This window comes from Cucurbita pepo, chromosome LG01 (assembly GCF_002806865.2).
Source record: "Cucurbita pepo subsp. pepo cultivar mu-cu-16 chromosome LG01, ASM280686v2, whole genome shotgun sequence".
Lineage (NCBI taxonomy): Eukaryota > Viridiplantae > Streptophyta > Magnoliopsida > Cucurbitales > Cucurbitaceae > Cucurbita > Cucurbita pepo.
In genome coordinates, this window is record NC_036638.1 from 1,329,931 (window position 1) to 1,344,969 (window position 15,039).

The 15,039-nt window shown below is 33.5% G+C and overlaps 3 protein-coding genes across 6 annotated transcripts; 2 read left to right on the forward strand and 1 right to left on the reverse strand.

The window, feature by feature from the left end:
• Nucleotides 1–1,105: 1,105 nt before the first annotated feature.
• LOC111811503 (low temperature-induced protein lt101.2) lies at nt 1,106–1,831 on the reverse strand. The gene is made up of 2 exons (XM_023698389.1): nt 1,437–1,831; nt 1,106–1,324 (listed from the first exon to the last, which is right to left on the reverse strand). The coding sequence occupies exons 1-2, from the start codon at nt 1,515–1,517 to the stop codon at nt 1,241–1,243; spliced, it is 165 nt and encodes a 54-aa protein (XP_023554157.1). The 5' UTR covers nt 1,518–1,831; the 3' UTR covers nt 1,106–1,240.
• An 883-nt stretch (nt 1,832–2,714) lies between these two features.
• On the forward strand, nt 2,715–6,804 carry LOC111789043 (pentatricopeptide repeat-containing protein At2g16880). 4 transcript variants are annotated; one of them, XM_023669672.1, is made up of 4 exons: nt 2,715–5,229; nt 5,623–5,769; nt 5,856–6,205; nt 6,441–6,804. In XM_023669672.1, exon 1 carries the CDS (start codon nt 2,805–2,807, stop codon nt 5,136–5,138), a length of 2,334 nt encoding a protein of 777 aa, XP_023525440.1. In that variant the 5' UTR covers nt 2,715–2,804; the 3' UTR covers nt 5,139–5,229; nt 5,623–5,769; nt 5,856–6,205; nt 6,441–6,804. The 4 variants fall into 4 exon arrangements, with proteins under 4 accessions (XP_023525440.1, XP_023525450.1, XP_023525433.1 ...); XM_023669682.1 differs by having other exon boundaries at nt 5,856–6,166; XM_023669665.1 differs by having other exon boundaries at nt 5,856–6,804.
• Nucleotides 6,805–12,797: 5,993 nt separating this feature from the next.
• Nucleotides 12,798–13,833, forward strand: LOC111789070 (LOB domain-containing protein 1-like). The gene is made up of 2 exons (XM_023669714.1): nt 12,798–13,118; nt 13,478–13,833. The coding sequence occupies exons 1-2, from the start codon at nt 12,837–12,839 to the stop codon at nt 13,793–13,795; spliced, it is 600 nt and encodes a 199-aa protein (XP_023525482.1). The 5' UTR covers nt 12,798–12,836; the 3' UTR covers nt 13,796–13,833.
• The last annotated feature ends 1,206 nt before the right edge of the window (nt 13,834–15,039 follow it).

Below are 15,039 nucleotides of genomic sequence, written 5' to 3' on the forward strand. Positions count from 1 at the left end.
AAAAAAAAAAAAAAAAAAAAAAAAAAAAAAAAAAAAAAAAAAAAAAAAAAAAAAAAAAAAAAACGAAGAAGAATATTGGCTCTACCAAATAAGAGTATCTTGGGATCCTGGTTGACTTACAAAGAAGAAGAAAGGTGCAAACTTCGGTTCAGTGGTGATCGTGTTGGACCGTCTTACAAAGGAGAAGAAAGGTGCAAGTTTCTTGCAACGAGACTATTCCAGAGACTACTCTTATACTTAAGATGTCTAATGACTAATAATCGTATCTAGACAATAGACTACTGTGGATTCCTGTTATCCCGATATCGGGTTGGGTTCAGGGCCAAAGCACCAAGTAGAGATCCCGTCTTGTGCAGAATCAACTACGATCAAGGAAGAGAAAGCGGGAGTAGCAAGCAGACGCAGGAGGGACAAACCTCATTTTTCTTTCATCATTGCTACCAATGGAGCACATACAAATGAAGGTTCAATGAAAGGTTAGATGAAGGAACCACGAAAAGAAGGGCACCACAATCGATAATATCCAAATCATACCCCATCAAAGTTTAAAAACAAGATCTCTTTACCCCCAAAAATTATCTCTCTGTGGCTTTCCAGAAAGGACAGGACTCTTTGATAGTACAGAAACACTAGAATCAGTGGATAACTGTTCTGTCAAATTTAGTTTTAGAAACTAAACTGAAAACATGTTCTTATTATATCCAATATCCAAAATTTAAATTAATTTTAAGAACTAACCAAGCACATCTTCCTGAATCATCCAAGGGAACTAACAATTTTCATACCAATTTTAAGATATTTTGAACGTTGCTTCCATTTAGAACAGAGAGCGATGCCTAAGACCAAAACCCAGATGAAGCAACAACCCTTGATCAGATCAGGACTAGCCAATAAATGATAATATCTATTCAGTGTTCTACAACAACATAGATCCAAGAGCCATAAACACACAAACTTTCTACAAACCAAAATAAGAAAGAGGCATTCATTAAAACTAGGCTTTCAAATTTCTTCCTTTTCTAACCAACCAGCACATATATTGCATATATAATTCCAGGGATATATCCCAATATGGTCAGCAACAAACAAATCCAAAACTNAGGACTAGCCAATAAATGATAATATCTATTCAGTGTTCTACAACAACATAGATCCAAGAGCCATAAACACACAAACTTTCTACAAACCAAAATAAGAAAGAGGCATTCATTAAAACTAGGCTTTCAAATTTCTTCCTTTTCTAACCAACCAGCACATATATTGCATATATAATTCCAGGGATATATCCCAATATGGTCAGCAACAAACAAATCCAAAACTCTACCTGCACTTGCAAATCAAAAACAAGAACACAATCAGAAAAACAATTTGAAAGAAAAGACAGAGAAATATTGTAAAATGAAAACAGAATTTGGAGAGAAGAATTGAGACATCACCCCACAGCCATAGCGAAGGAAAACTCCAAGTGGTGGAAGAAGAATTGCTAATATGATTTCTACAAAAGTTTCAGAACCCATAATTCTCTCTCTGTTTCTGTCTCAATGACAAAAAAATGAGGTTTTAAAGCTGAAGAAAGCTGCACCTTGAAGAAGAAAGAGAACCCAAAACTAGTTGTGGGGAGGTGGCAATAGTCTAAGGTTTTGGGAATGACACGTGGGAGAAGAGACTAACACGTGTGGCACTTTTGCTATTTGGTGTTTTGTGAATAAAATTTGAAGTTCTTACAAGTTTTTCTCTAACATTACTCTACACAAAGTTAAGGATACAAAATTTATTTTACATACCAACTAAATTCATTAATTTTTAATTTATTTTTAACAGAGATTTGTTAGCATAAAACTACAAGATTTAGGAAATTGTAACCAACACAAAATTTGATAATGTTTTGAATTAGATAGAGGGTGGTTTCAAGCAAGAATCATGGCCGTCCATGGCAGCAGCACAATCAAATTATAGAGAGCATTCAGTTAAGAAACTTGATGAACCTATAACAAGGAAATGATGCAAAAATAAAATGAAGATAGTCTGAAAGTTCACCAAATTTGCAGCTGACTTGCCATTACTCATTCTATCTCAAATGGGTAAACAAATAGCATTAGAGCAGGACGAGAGAAGGAAGACTTGCCTTCAGCTCAACAAATAGTGTGAAGAAAAACCCACTGAGGATTTTCATCGAACACCTTGTGGGTATGGCCACAGATTCGAAATCTCAGTCCCACAATTCCATATACAGTTCAAAATTTTCAGTCTGTTTCAGAAGGAGAAGGAGGAAGAAGAAGGCGCTGATTCGTGAGAGCTTTTGGAATTGATAGAGCGAGTTTTGATTTTGATGAATTTGGAAATGGTCAATATGCTGGAAGAGAGGAGCGAAGAACTTTAACCTTTCCGGGTATAATTCCTTACCCACTATTTGTATATATTCGGTAGCAAATTTAAAAATATTAAATTAATTAAAATAATTATTACTTATTTTAATAATATTCTTAAACTAAAAATAAAAATATTTTAAAAAATACTTTTTTATTTTTAAAAATTTTAAAAAATTATAAAAATACCTTTATTATCAACATTATATTTAAAAAATATTATAAAATTAAAAAATAGACTAAACTATTTATCATTTTAAAATATTTTTAAAATTTTAATTTTTTTTTAAAGGTATTAATAAACTATTTTCGAAATTTATAGTTATTTTTTAAATAAATAAAAAAAAAAGGAACCCTTCTTCTCTTTCTTCTTCTCCTTAGGGGTTGGATTTCGAGATTCTTAATGCTAAAACCCTAGGCGCCATTGTTGGGGAGGCCATGGAAACTCCTTCAATCACAAACCAGCGACCATCGGAACTGATTCAAACCATCACAACGATTCTCACTTCCACCAAAGCGCCTCTCACAGCACTCGCTCCTTACGCCGCTCACCTTTCCCCTTCCCTCGTCTCCTCCATTTTATCCTCTAAAGCTCTGAGTTCTCATCCCACTATTCTCCTCTCTCTCTTCAAGTGGGCTCAGAAGCATGTTCCTTCCTTCTCGTCTCCGCCAAATAATTCTCTTTCTTCTCTCTTTACCATCTTGCCATCTCTGTTCAGTCACAACAAGTTCTCTGATGCCAAATCCCTTCTTGTCTCCTTCATTGCCAATGATCGCCAGCATGAACTTCATAAGTTGATTCTTCATCCAACTCGTGATCTGCCCAGGCCGTCCAAGGCTCTTATGGATACCTCCATTGGCGCCTATGTGCAAATGGGCAAGCCCCATCTGGCTGCTCAGATTTTCAAGAAGATGAAGCGACTTAATTACCGCCCGAATTTGCTCACATGCAACACGTTGCTGAATTCTTTGGTAAGATATCCTTCTTCGAATTCGATTCTGTTGTCTAGAGAGGTATTCAAGGATTCTGTTAAACTGGGTGTGGTGCTGAATACTAATAGCTTCAATATTTTGATATATGGGTATTGCTTGGAGAGTAAATTTAAGGATGCTTTGGATTTGGTGAATAAAATGGGTGAGTTTGGCTGTGTACCGGATAATGTGAGTTATAATACGATATTGGATGCATTGTGCAAGAAGGGGCAGTTACATGAGGCGCGAGACTTGCTGTTGAACATGAAGAATAAAGGATTGTTGCCTAATAAGAATACGTATAATATTTTGGTTTCTGGGTACTGCAAATTGGGGTGGTTGAAGGAGGCAACAAAGGTGATCGAACTAATGACGCAGAATAATTTGTTGCCTGATGTTTGGACTTATAATATGTTGATTAGTGGGTTTTGTAATGATGGTAAGATTGATGAAGCTTTTAGGTTGAGAGATGAGATGGAGAAGATGAAAATGTTGCCTGATGTGGTTACCTATAACACGTTGATTGATGGGTGTTTTGAGTGGCGGGGTAGTTCGGAGGCATACTGTTTGATTGAAGAAATGGATAAGAAAGGACTAAAGTGTAATGCAATTACTTACAATATAATGTTGAAATGGATGTGCAAGGAAGGTAATATGAATGAAGCAACTAACACTGTCCAGAAAATGGAAGAAAATGGATTCTCCCCTGATTGTGTTACGTACAATACTCTTATAAATGCTTATTGTAAAGCTGGAAAAATGGGAGAAGCGTTTAAAATGATGGACGAAATGACCAGGAAAGGTTTGAAAATTGATACTTGTACCCTGAATACTATTCTCCATTCTCTCTGTGGGGAGAAAAAGCTTGATGAGGCATATAAGTTACTGTGCAGTGCTAGTAAGCGGGGCTATATTATCGATGAGGTTAGCTATGGTACTCTGATCATGGGTTACTTCAAAGATGAAAAGGCAAACAGAGCCTTAAGTCTTTGGGATGAAATGAAGGAGAGACAGATTCTTCCAAGTATTGTCACCTATAATTCTGTGATTGGAGGACTATGTCAGTCGGGGAAAACGGATCAAGCTATAGATAAGTTGAATGAGCTTCTTGAGAGTGGATTAGTCCCTGATGAAACTACTTACAACATAATTATTAATGGCTATTGTTCGGAAGGGAATGTGGAAAAAGCATTCCAATTCCATAACAAAATGGTTGAGAATTTTTTCAAGCCAGATGTCTTTACTTGTAATATTCTTCTTTGTGGGTTATGTAGAGAGGGTATGCTAGAGAAGGCTCTTAAGCTGTTCAATACTTGGGTTTCGAAAGCCAAAGACATTGATGTAGTTACATATAATACCTTAATATCTAGCCTGTGCAAAGAAGGGAAATTTGAGAATGCTTATGATCTTCTCACAGACATGGAAGAGAAAAAATTAGAACCTGATAATTATACATACAATGCAATTCTTGGTGCACTAACAGATGCTGGGAGGATTAATGAGGCTGAGAAGTTTATGTTGAAAATGGTTGAATCAGGAAAATTGCATGACCAGAATTTAAAATTTGACAAAGGGCGGAGTGTGGCAACCTCTGAACTTCCAGAACACATCGATTCCAAGTCTATGGCGTACTCGGATCAGATAAATGAACTGTGTAATCAGCATAAGTATAAGGACGCAATGCATCTTTTTGATGAAGTTACAAAGAAAGGTGTTGTTTTAAACAGATATACTTATCTAAGTTTGATGGAAGGGCTGATTAAGAGGCGAAAAAGCACATCAAAGGCCAGCCGATCATAATGTAATCTTTATGACGTTATGAATGTCAAATGGGCTCAACCTTTCTGCAGGTTCTAATTGAATCTTGAGGGGTTTCTACTCAAGGATGTAGGTATGTTCTTTTCAACTTAGAGTTGAGACATGGGTTACTTTACTAGACATTGGTGTACAGTGTACTTTGGTGATTTCATTTATTTATCGTTTTCTTTTGTTTGATTGTCCTAATTGGCTCTTGCTTTGTCTTTCTTCTGCTTCCTGTTTTCATATAGCTGTCTATGATATGGTCTGATGTTAAATTGAGCTGTACTTAACTCATAAGGTTATAGGAAGAATGATCTATTCAGATGTACAAACCTTTGCAATTGATAAAATACAGTCCATTCATGTGGTTTCAAAAAGTTGATAAATCATCATACTAAGAAATTTCATGGGAATGACTTTAGTTTGTAATTCAAGCTGTTTCCTAATTTTTATGAGTTTAACCCCACATGAAAATGGGTTGCAGGTCTCTCTCTATTTTTTACGCACAAAAAGATCTCTACAGGTAGTCATTGTTGCCTGGCTTAGTGGGTGATGAAATTTCGTTTCTGTGATGAAGATCAGGTGTTTATTGTTTTGCATATTGAGTGAAATTTGCCCAGCTGTTACAATGGTGAGTGCATTTAATGAAAGAAATTCTTCTAAGAAGACATCATGTGTACAAATTCTTTGCTAATTAAATGGTCTCTCTTGCCACAGATTCATTCCATACAAAGGTGCCGCGTAGATGTGATGGATCGTTTTGATTCATTCCATACTTTGATTGACGTTTATTGCCTAGTGAAATGAAAGTAGTTTCAGGAGAGAAGAATCAGATAGGTGATTTAGTTTTAAGAACTTTCTGATTTTGAAAACATTCTAACCCACCCTTCACCAATAGACTAGCGGGAGTAATGATTGAAGCTTCCGAACAAAAAGATGTGATTCTGAATGCAGAAATGTCCTGCAAATTATCATAGGAAACAGTTGGGATGGCTGGATGTGGTTGGTTTCCCGGGATCATTAGAACGGTACTCAACTTATAATCAGTATAAATCTCAAAGTACAAGGTGATCTAAACCTTGATATTATATTGTCTCCTTCAAATCTTATGCCAATAGGTTATCATTTTCTAAACCATCATTCCGAAGAAACTTTGTATTACGAATGTAATATTACTCAAGTTTCACGTTAAAGCTCTAACTTAATTATTTTCTATTACAGAGACTCCTCTTCTCTTCTTTCTTTACTACCGAATGATAGTGAAATTTACATCGTTTATAGAAATTTGGTAAAACCATGCAGGTATTTGCTTTTTTAAGCATAGGGAAGAAAGCTCGGCGGAGACCAGTCCAGCTGCATATCTCATTCTCAATATATGAATGCCTGCTGTCTCGACATGTGGCAGCCGCCTCATGCAGAAGGGTTCATGGGAGAAAGTTCCAACATCGCAGCGGTTTCAAGTTTGTTCTTTTCCCTTCTGATTCTCTCTTCCCTGCAAACCCCATCTCCCATGTGCTCTACTTCTGAATTCATTCCTAGCTTCCTATTATATTACATTATGTGCTTAGAGGTTAGTTTCGCATGATGTTGATAGGATTTTTTTTGTATACATCACTATATCAATAAAATGGTCTCTGTTTCCTATTTAAGAAAAAAAAAAAAAAAACAAGTCGGATGGAGTAGCATCTTAGATATTTCTGTATGCAATAAAAGAAAATATCTCTAGTTTATCTATTGAACTTCTTGTAGCTTTTTTCTTTGATTTTGGAAATAGTTTTCAGAACGTGATTGATTAACTTGTCTAGAAATCTATGATTTAGGAAGCCTTTTTAGTTCTAAAGCAGTTCTGAGCAACTTGGATCGAGTTTTTGTTCTTAAAAAAAAAAAAAAAAAAAAAANATATATATATATATATATATATATATATATATATATTTAGTGTTGATGCATCTTTAGGACTGCTTGCGACTTTTGGTATTTGACATTATATATCAACTGTTGAAAGAAAATTTCATAGTTCATGAGGGAGGAGTATTAGAAACATTAAGTTCAACATTTTGACGTACTATGGGTTTATTTGTTTTAAACTTCAAAAGAGCTTATTTTAATTTTGAATTATTGAAAACCGAACTTCCATTGAGGCAAATTAAAGCATGCAAATGGACAATATAGGAGGAGAGCCTGCAACAAAAGAAGCATGAATAAGGCATAAAAACTATCTAAAACTGAACCTTCTAAGTGGGAAGTGAATTCAGTTTCTACCCTTCTTGGCATAAACTTGAGTAATCAAAGCTCTAACAAATTCCAAGTAAGCTCCCCTTGTTCTTGTTGTTAATAATTAAAAACAAGAGATAATTACAAAATTTTAAGATCATATCTCCTTGAAAGCCTCCTGATTCTTATCCTACTTTTGAATTTAAGATCGTAGCTAAAAAGGTATAGTACACCAAAGAACCTCTCCCTTATCTTGAAACAAAGAGTAGAAAAGGACCTCCTCTATCATCAAATTGTACTATTTGTTTGAAGCCAACTCCACATTAAAAGTGTACAAAATGATGTCCACATAAAATGCGCATACGAACATTTTAATTTCACAAAAATTTGGTCCGAAGTCTCAGACAAAATGTGGTACATGCCCTACTGTAGCCCCAAAGAATGCCTTTGAGTATGATATTAGGTTGACACTTCCCATAATAAGCAAAAGAAGCTCAACTTTTGTAAGGGGATCTTAGTGTTTCTCTCTTATCTTTTCATTCCGTACTATCGCATGTGACTGTATCTATGCTTATTATTCTTGGTTCATATATTTTCTACTCTGGGAATAAGGTCTAAAACCTTTTTTACTTTTCATATGAATTAATAATAAAAAGCTTCAAATTCTAAATTCTATTTTAGTCTTTATACTTTCATTTTTATTTTGTTTTGGTTTCTAAACTATGAAATGCTATTTTGATAGTGAATTTCACAATCCTGCCATTGACTTTCCATTGATAATTTAACAGAAACTTGGATTCTTTTAAGAAATGGACACTTGATTTAACCCAATATAGCTTCAAACACTCGTCTGAGTAGAAATTCATGTATTTTACTTTATAAAGAACCAATGTCAATGATTCAATAGTTGTTTATACAAAACACTTGGAAAGCTTATGGACAAAATGAGAAATAAACGTTGAAGTTTGGGACTTTAAACTTGTTTAAACTCCTCCTTGGTTTTGATCTTCATGTTTTCTTTCATTCTGCATTGTTTTGTTTAGTTCCTCAATTTTTTAAATATTCTTATGTGGTTGCTAAAGTTTGCATAAAAAGCACTATTGTAATTGTTTGACAAGAACTTAAAAACTCAACTCAACTAATTAGATGTGATTTCACACAGTTATCTATAAAGATACATGTTAGATTTAATGGTGTTTGGAATGTCTGAGATCTTAGAAATCTAAGCAAGAAATCTATGGGATTAAATCAGTAAATCTTTAATTCTCTCCATTGTTAGAACTAAAAAGAATCTTGAATCCTCTCAAATTTTAGTTGGTAAAAAGAAATGGAAACCTCATAAAATGCAGAGATTTTTGCATTATTTTGATTCTGTTTGTAATATGATCAAGAAGTCAAAAAGGATAGGAGACATCTACTGACTGAAAGGATAGGGAGACATCTACTGACTGACCTACTCCCACTCTCCATCAACCAACATGATATCTGCCTCCCCCTCCTCTCTCCCTTACTTCACTTCAAAACCTTAGTTTTTCCATTATCTTCCCCCACTTAACATCCTTATCCTTTCTCATTGTTTTAATATATAGTTTTAGTCTTTAAGCTCATGAAGTCACTGATTCTTCCTGTTGTTTCCATTTGCTCATATCAGACATGAAGTCACTGATTCATTCATAATGTTGAAAATAACTGTATTGATTATTTTGATGAGAATGTTAGATTATGGTAGCTTAAATATATTCTCAACACTCTTCTTCACTTGCAAGTTTATATGAAATGGATAGATTTGAACAAAAAATCGTTGACGGGCGGGCATATAGTTTAGAGTGAAATACTTGATTCCCCCCGCCCTCGCCCTACTTTTCCTTTCAATTTAGTCTTTATATATTAGACTTCTCCTTAATCTGCTGTCTCTTATGTTTAACTTTTGAAAGAAATGTTATATTGTAGCAAGAAATGGAAGATTGATATGGAAGTAGAGGTAGGGGGAGGAGTCATTAACCCCATTAAGGGGGAGAAAGAATAGAATAATGTGATTTGAAGTGAGTGAATGAAGTCCTAACTAACAGGTAGACTTATTATTATGGTGGGCGTTCTTTGGTTGGTTTTCTTGTTGCAAAACCAGAACGCACTCTGTAACCTTTCTTCTAGTTTGAAAGCCGCTTTTGATTGGTTAGAAAAATGAGATAAGATGGTGTAGCCTTGGAAGAAGATGGGTTTTGACCCAACTTTTTGAGAATTGTACACACAGAAGAAAGCCTTCTTCTTCTTCTGGTGCCTTCCAACTCTTATAGAATAATATAATCAAATACATCATTCTACAGTGTCTTGCACTCACACCTCTGACTCACCAAACAGCACACACAGCCTCACAATCTTCATTCAACTTGCACCAAAAGTTGGGTGCCTTTCATTCTAATCTCTTATCAGTGGGATTCAGATTGGATTGTTTTAAACTAACCAAGCTTAGAACATCTTTTTCTTTGATTCTTTTCTTTGTAGTTGTTTGGCAGGAATCATGATTTCAATACCTTATCTTATACCGTCTTTGTTTGCTTTTAGCTGACATGATTTCGTATGGTAATGTAATCTTTTCTGGTTGTCGTTTGTTACGCTTTTGTAGCGTCGAAGAAAGTACTTGTTGTACCTTGAGATGAGTTGGAACGACTCCTCGTAGGCACGAAAAATGCAGGGTTAAAGATAAAAGCTTGGAATTATTGAGGGATATTTTAAGCAAAATTGTGATTAGCAACATAGTTTTAGGGACAAAACATAGCATAGGATACTGAATCCAAATGAAATAAAATGAATTAGAATCTTATTTTTATTTTTATTATTATTTTTATTTTTTAATGAAGTATAATATGTGAAAACTAAGTCCAAATAAGCAACGACGCGTGGACTTTTTTCCCCTTATCTTTATGCCACATATTTATTGGAATCCAGTTTGGAAATTACTAAAATAACCAAAATTCCATTTCTACCAAACTCTATTTCCCTCTCTTCCACGTGTCACTGTGACATTTGAGCCAAAATTACCTGAATTACCCTTTAATATATAGGGTAAAATACATTTTTGGCCCTCGGAGTATAAATTTTTTATTTGGTCAATAAGTTCAATTCTCAAATAGCATTCTAAAACTCCGCCAATCAAGCGTAGCTTTACGTTTAATCCTATGTGCTTTCTGTAGAACTTTCGATAGAACTTTCCGTAGGACTCTCCACATAGCTGAACATTAGGTTTGATACGAGAGAAAAAAAAAGCATGTAGAAGTTGCCTTATAGAACGGGGTTGTGAAGGCTCGCGAAGTAGACAGCGAACAACATCGTTGGAACTTCTAGAGAAAAGGTTTGGAACTCCCTAACCCAGACCAGGAACTACTGCATTTCGCTCTGCCACTGATGGATCATGGTTAGGTAATGTACAAATTTGAGACGTTCATGTCAACATTTTGCGAAATTATTCAAGGACTAAATTATGAGTTTTTAAAATTTTAGGACCAAATAGAACATTTACTCTTCCTCAAACTCTCGGGTTCAAAAATATATATGTATATATGTTTGGGGGTTGGAATGTTTGTTTATCTACCTTGAATTTCATTTCCCTAGTGTTTAGTGAGGTTGACACTAATTTGACAAATGGTATGTCTAAATAAAAACTTTACATTTATCTTATTTTCATGGGTTTTCCATTCAATTTATTTATATTATAACTTCCAATGTCTAACACCATAAAGTTTAAATTATATTTTTTTTATACAAAAAAAAAAATATATATATTTTAGAGGAATTTTGGTAGTTATGAAACAAAATAAATAAATGTGGGAACACATTTTATCATAATTGCTATAGTTTGCCCTAATAAAAAAATAATTTTTAAAGGGGTCGGGTTGGGTTCTAATTTCTCTCCTCTCCCGCTCTAAAATCAAACTAAAATAAAAGAGAGTTATTTTAATGCAAAATTATTTGATTTAATTATAATAATGAAAAGTCTCATAAAGATCGAAGACAAAAAGGTGTTTGAAAGGAAAGATTCGAAAGGTTGGAAGTATAGGGGACCCCTAAACGAAAGCTCCTCTTTAATTTGATGACATTTTACTTCAAAATCATTTCATAATTTCCCTTTTTTTTTCTCTTTTTTTTTTTAATAATTTGATTTCATGTATGAACTATTCAATTTAAAGCACAACTTTAGTCAATATTATCATATAAATCCTAATAATTTTCACATTCAATTACCTTTTAAATTTAAATAGAAACTTGAAGGTAATTTAAATGTATTAGTCAATTACTAAACCACATTTTTTTTAAGTGAATCCACTATTGGAGTCTGAAAATGTAACCACATGCAACATGTCTTTGACTATCATGACCAATGGGAACGAAATTCTTTATGCCTTTGAGTCCCACATTCTTTTCTAGACAAAATTGGATGTGAATTTACTTCATTATACACGACCAAGGTACATGCAGATGGACCCACTGGATGAGTATCAATCCTCTCTATGTCTAACTACGAGCATGTGCACGCTCATATATATTGAAACTAATGAAAAAAAAAAAAAAGGGATGCAAAATAAAGTAGCGCAACTGTATATCGTACACATCATGCATGATTGAACGAGTAGTCCATGAAATGAATATATAACATGCACGAGGTTCCCTAATATAAGAGAAAATAATTGTTCAATGATATGGTGCAACGTAACACGTGCTCATACATAAACGTTACTCGTAACTCATGGTGACTGATATACATCTCATCTTTCATTTATTCGCACATGACTATCATTCTCGAAAGTTCATGAATAATCACTGTAATTACATAAGTTAAACATACGACATACAAATTTTTTTTAATGTTAAATTAGTAATAGGAGAAATAATTTGTTAGCTTAAAAATTATTACTTTTGCGTACTACTTTAATAGAATAAAGCAAGTAATCAAGTAAATTGGAAGCAATGGTTTTTCTTTTATTTTTTTAATTAATAATTTAATTTTTAACCCTTTTTTCTTTTTAAAGAAAGGTAATAAATTATGAACTCTTTATTAAAGGAAAAGGGTTCAGAAAAAAAAAGTGATTTAATTAATGGCTAATCAAATAATTAAGGAATGAATTAGAAATAAATAAAAGTATATATTATTTCATATAGTTTGAATTAAAATTGTTTTATTAATATTTACTTATACTCTTTAATCTCTTAAATTTTCTATTTTAATTTATAATATTAAATACTATTTAAATATTTTTCATAAAAATCTTATATTTATTGGAGATGTTAATTAACAATTTAAAATTGATGAGGTAATAAATAGGGTGGATGACGTAAGCGGAGAAAGTGATCCCCTCCCATTCTCTATATATATCAGCTCCTCAGGCTCTTCCATTTCCAAACACACATTTCTCTCTCCTCTCCCATTTTCTCTCTCTAGCAGAAAAAAAAAATAATTAAAAAAAAAAAAAAAAACAAAAACAAAAACAAATGGCTTACGTGGCCAAATGTACGAGCTCTCCACCAACGCCGACCACTCTTCCTAACCCCCCCTTATCTTCCTCCGCCACCAACTTCGTGTCGCCTCCCACTTCTCAACAGTCGTCGACGCCGGTCGCGGTGGTTCTCAGCCCCTGCGCCGCCTGCAAGATCCTCCGGCGCCGCTGCATCGAGAAGTGCGTTTTGGCTCCTTATTTTCCTCCGACGGAGCCCCTCAAATTCACCATTGCTCATAGAGTGTTTGGAGCTAGCAATATCATCAAGTTCTTGCAAGTACGCCCACAAAATTTAATTCTTATATTTATTTTCTCTCCCTCTTGTTCGAACCCATGACCTTCTTAAAACCACAATTTAATTTGGCTCATTCCATCGTGCCACAATGCCACAACCTTCAATACTCTGACACCAATTTAAGTTATTAAATTGTGGGTCGTACCAATGGAGAGAGTATTCTTTTTTTATAAACCCATGATCATTCCATAAATTAGATGACGCGGACGTGGGACTTTCATCCTCTAAGAACAACAATTAGATATCACATTACTTTTTATTAACAAGTGGTATCAGAGCATTGAATCAGACACATTTAAGGTTAACTTTTTGAAAGTCAATTTGGTTCGTAAATTATGCAGGAGCTGCCAGAGTGTCAAAGAACAGATGCAGTGAGCAGTATGGTGTATGAAGCAAATGCAAGGCTACGGGATCCAGTGTACGGCAGCGCGGGCGCAATTTGCCAGCTGCAAACGCAAGTGAGCGAGTTGCAGGCACAGCTAGCGAAGGCCAGGGCAGAGGTAGCCAATATGCAGCAACAACAAGCCAACTTATTAGCGTTGATTTGCATGGAAATGAAGCAATCAGCGGAGCCCATTTGGGCATCGCACCTTGCGGATACCAGTTGGTTCCTTGACGATGCTACTCTAAGCGCACCGTGGGAGCCGCTCTGGACATGACCGCAGCCGTTGCATCCATATATATTTAATTTCATTGTAAACCCCAAATCCGATTATTAATAATGTCAATGATTTAACTCTAATGTGAAAGGGCTTCCACTTTTTTAATTATATTTATTTTTTATTTTTTGTAAAAAAAATGCATTTTATTTTATTATAATTTTTAGAGTTAAAAATAATAATTATGGACGAACAATTAATAATAAAAAAAAATTAAACACATTGTTATATACTCGTTTTATTCTTAAAATATTTTTAAAAAATAAATCTACCATTTTTTTACCTCGAAAAATTAAAATCCACCGACCTAATTTACCTTTTTTTAAAAAAATCAAACTAATTACCAGCTAAGTCACGGTAATTGGCCAACAAATTAACGCGTTATTTAAAACAGAAATTACTAATAATGTTAATATCTTAAGATGATTTTTTTAAAAAATAAAAAACAAATCTGTAAATAAGCAAAGCAACAAAATTACTGACGTGTCGGCATGTAAAATATTTGTCTGAAAAATAAAGAAAATTTTATTTCTTTTTTTAGTTATTTTTTTCACAAACATGTCGGCTCATCCAAACGACAACCTTTTTTCTGTTTTTTTTTTTTTAATGATATATAATAATTAAGGAAAAGAAAGATATTGTTGTAAATTTTGTAATTTTGAATTAAAAAAAAAAACAAAAAAACAAAAAATAAAAAATAAAGACTTGTAATTGATGATGTAATTAATAGTTATTGTCTATATCAACAAGATACACATTTCTTTTCGGTGGCTCAATTATAGAAACTCTAAATTTTTCTAGAAACAATTGTATGTTGCCTGACATTTTAAAAAATTTCTAGAAAACATGTGAGTGAAGACAAAATATCTTAAAAGTAATATGATATTCTCGCATGTAAATGTTTGGACTGTCAAATGCTGAATTTAAATTTCAACTCTCGATATGAATCCCGACATTAATTTAGGTATAAAAATTTTGAAATTAATTAATTTAGACAAAAATTGAGAAGATATTTGAGGTTGAATAGTCATTGATAGTCTACTTATTAGGTAAAACGTCCAAATATAAATATTATAGTCACATTATTCATTTTTTTAAATTATAAATATTAAAATTATAAAATATAATTTTAATAACTTAATTTCATTAAATAATTGTACATACACATTTTATAAAAGTGACAATATATTAAAATGTAATTGCATATATAACATTTTCTTTGCAAAAAAAAAAAAAAAAAAAAA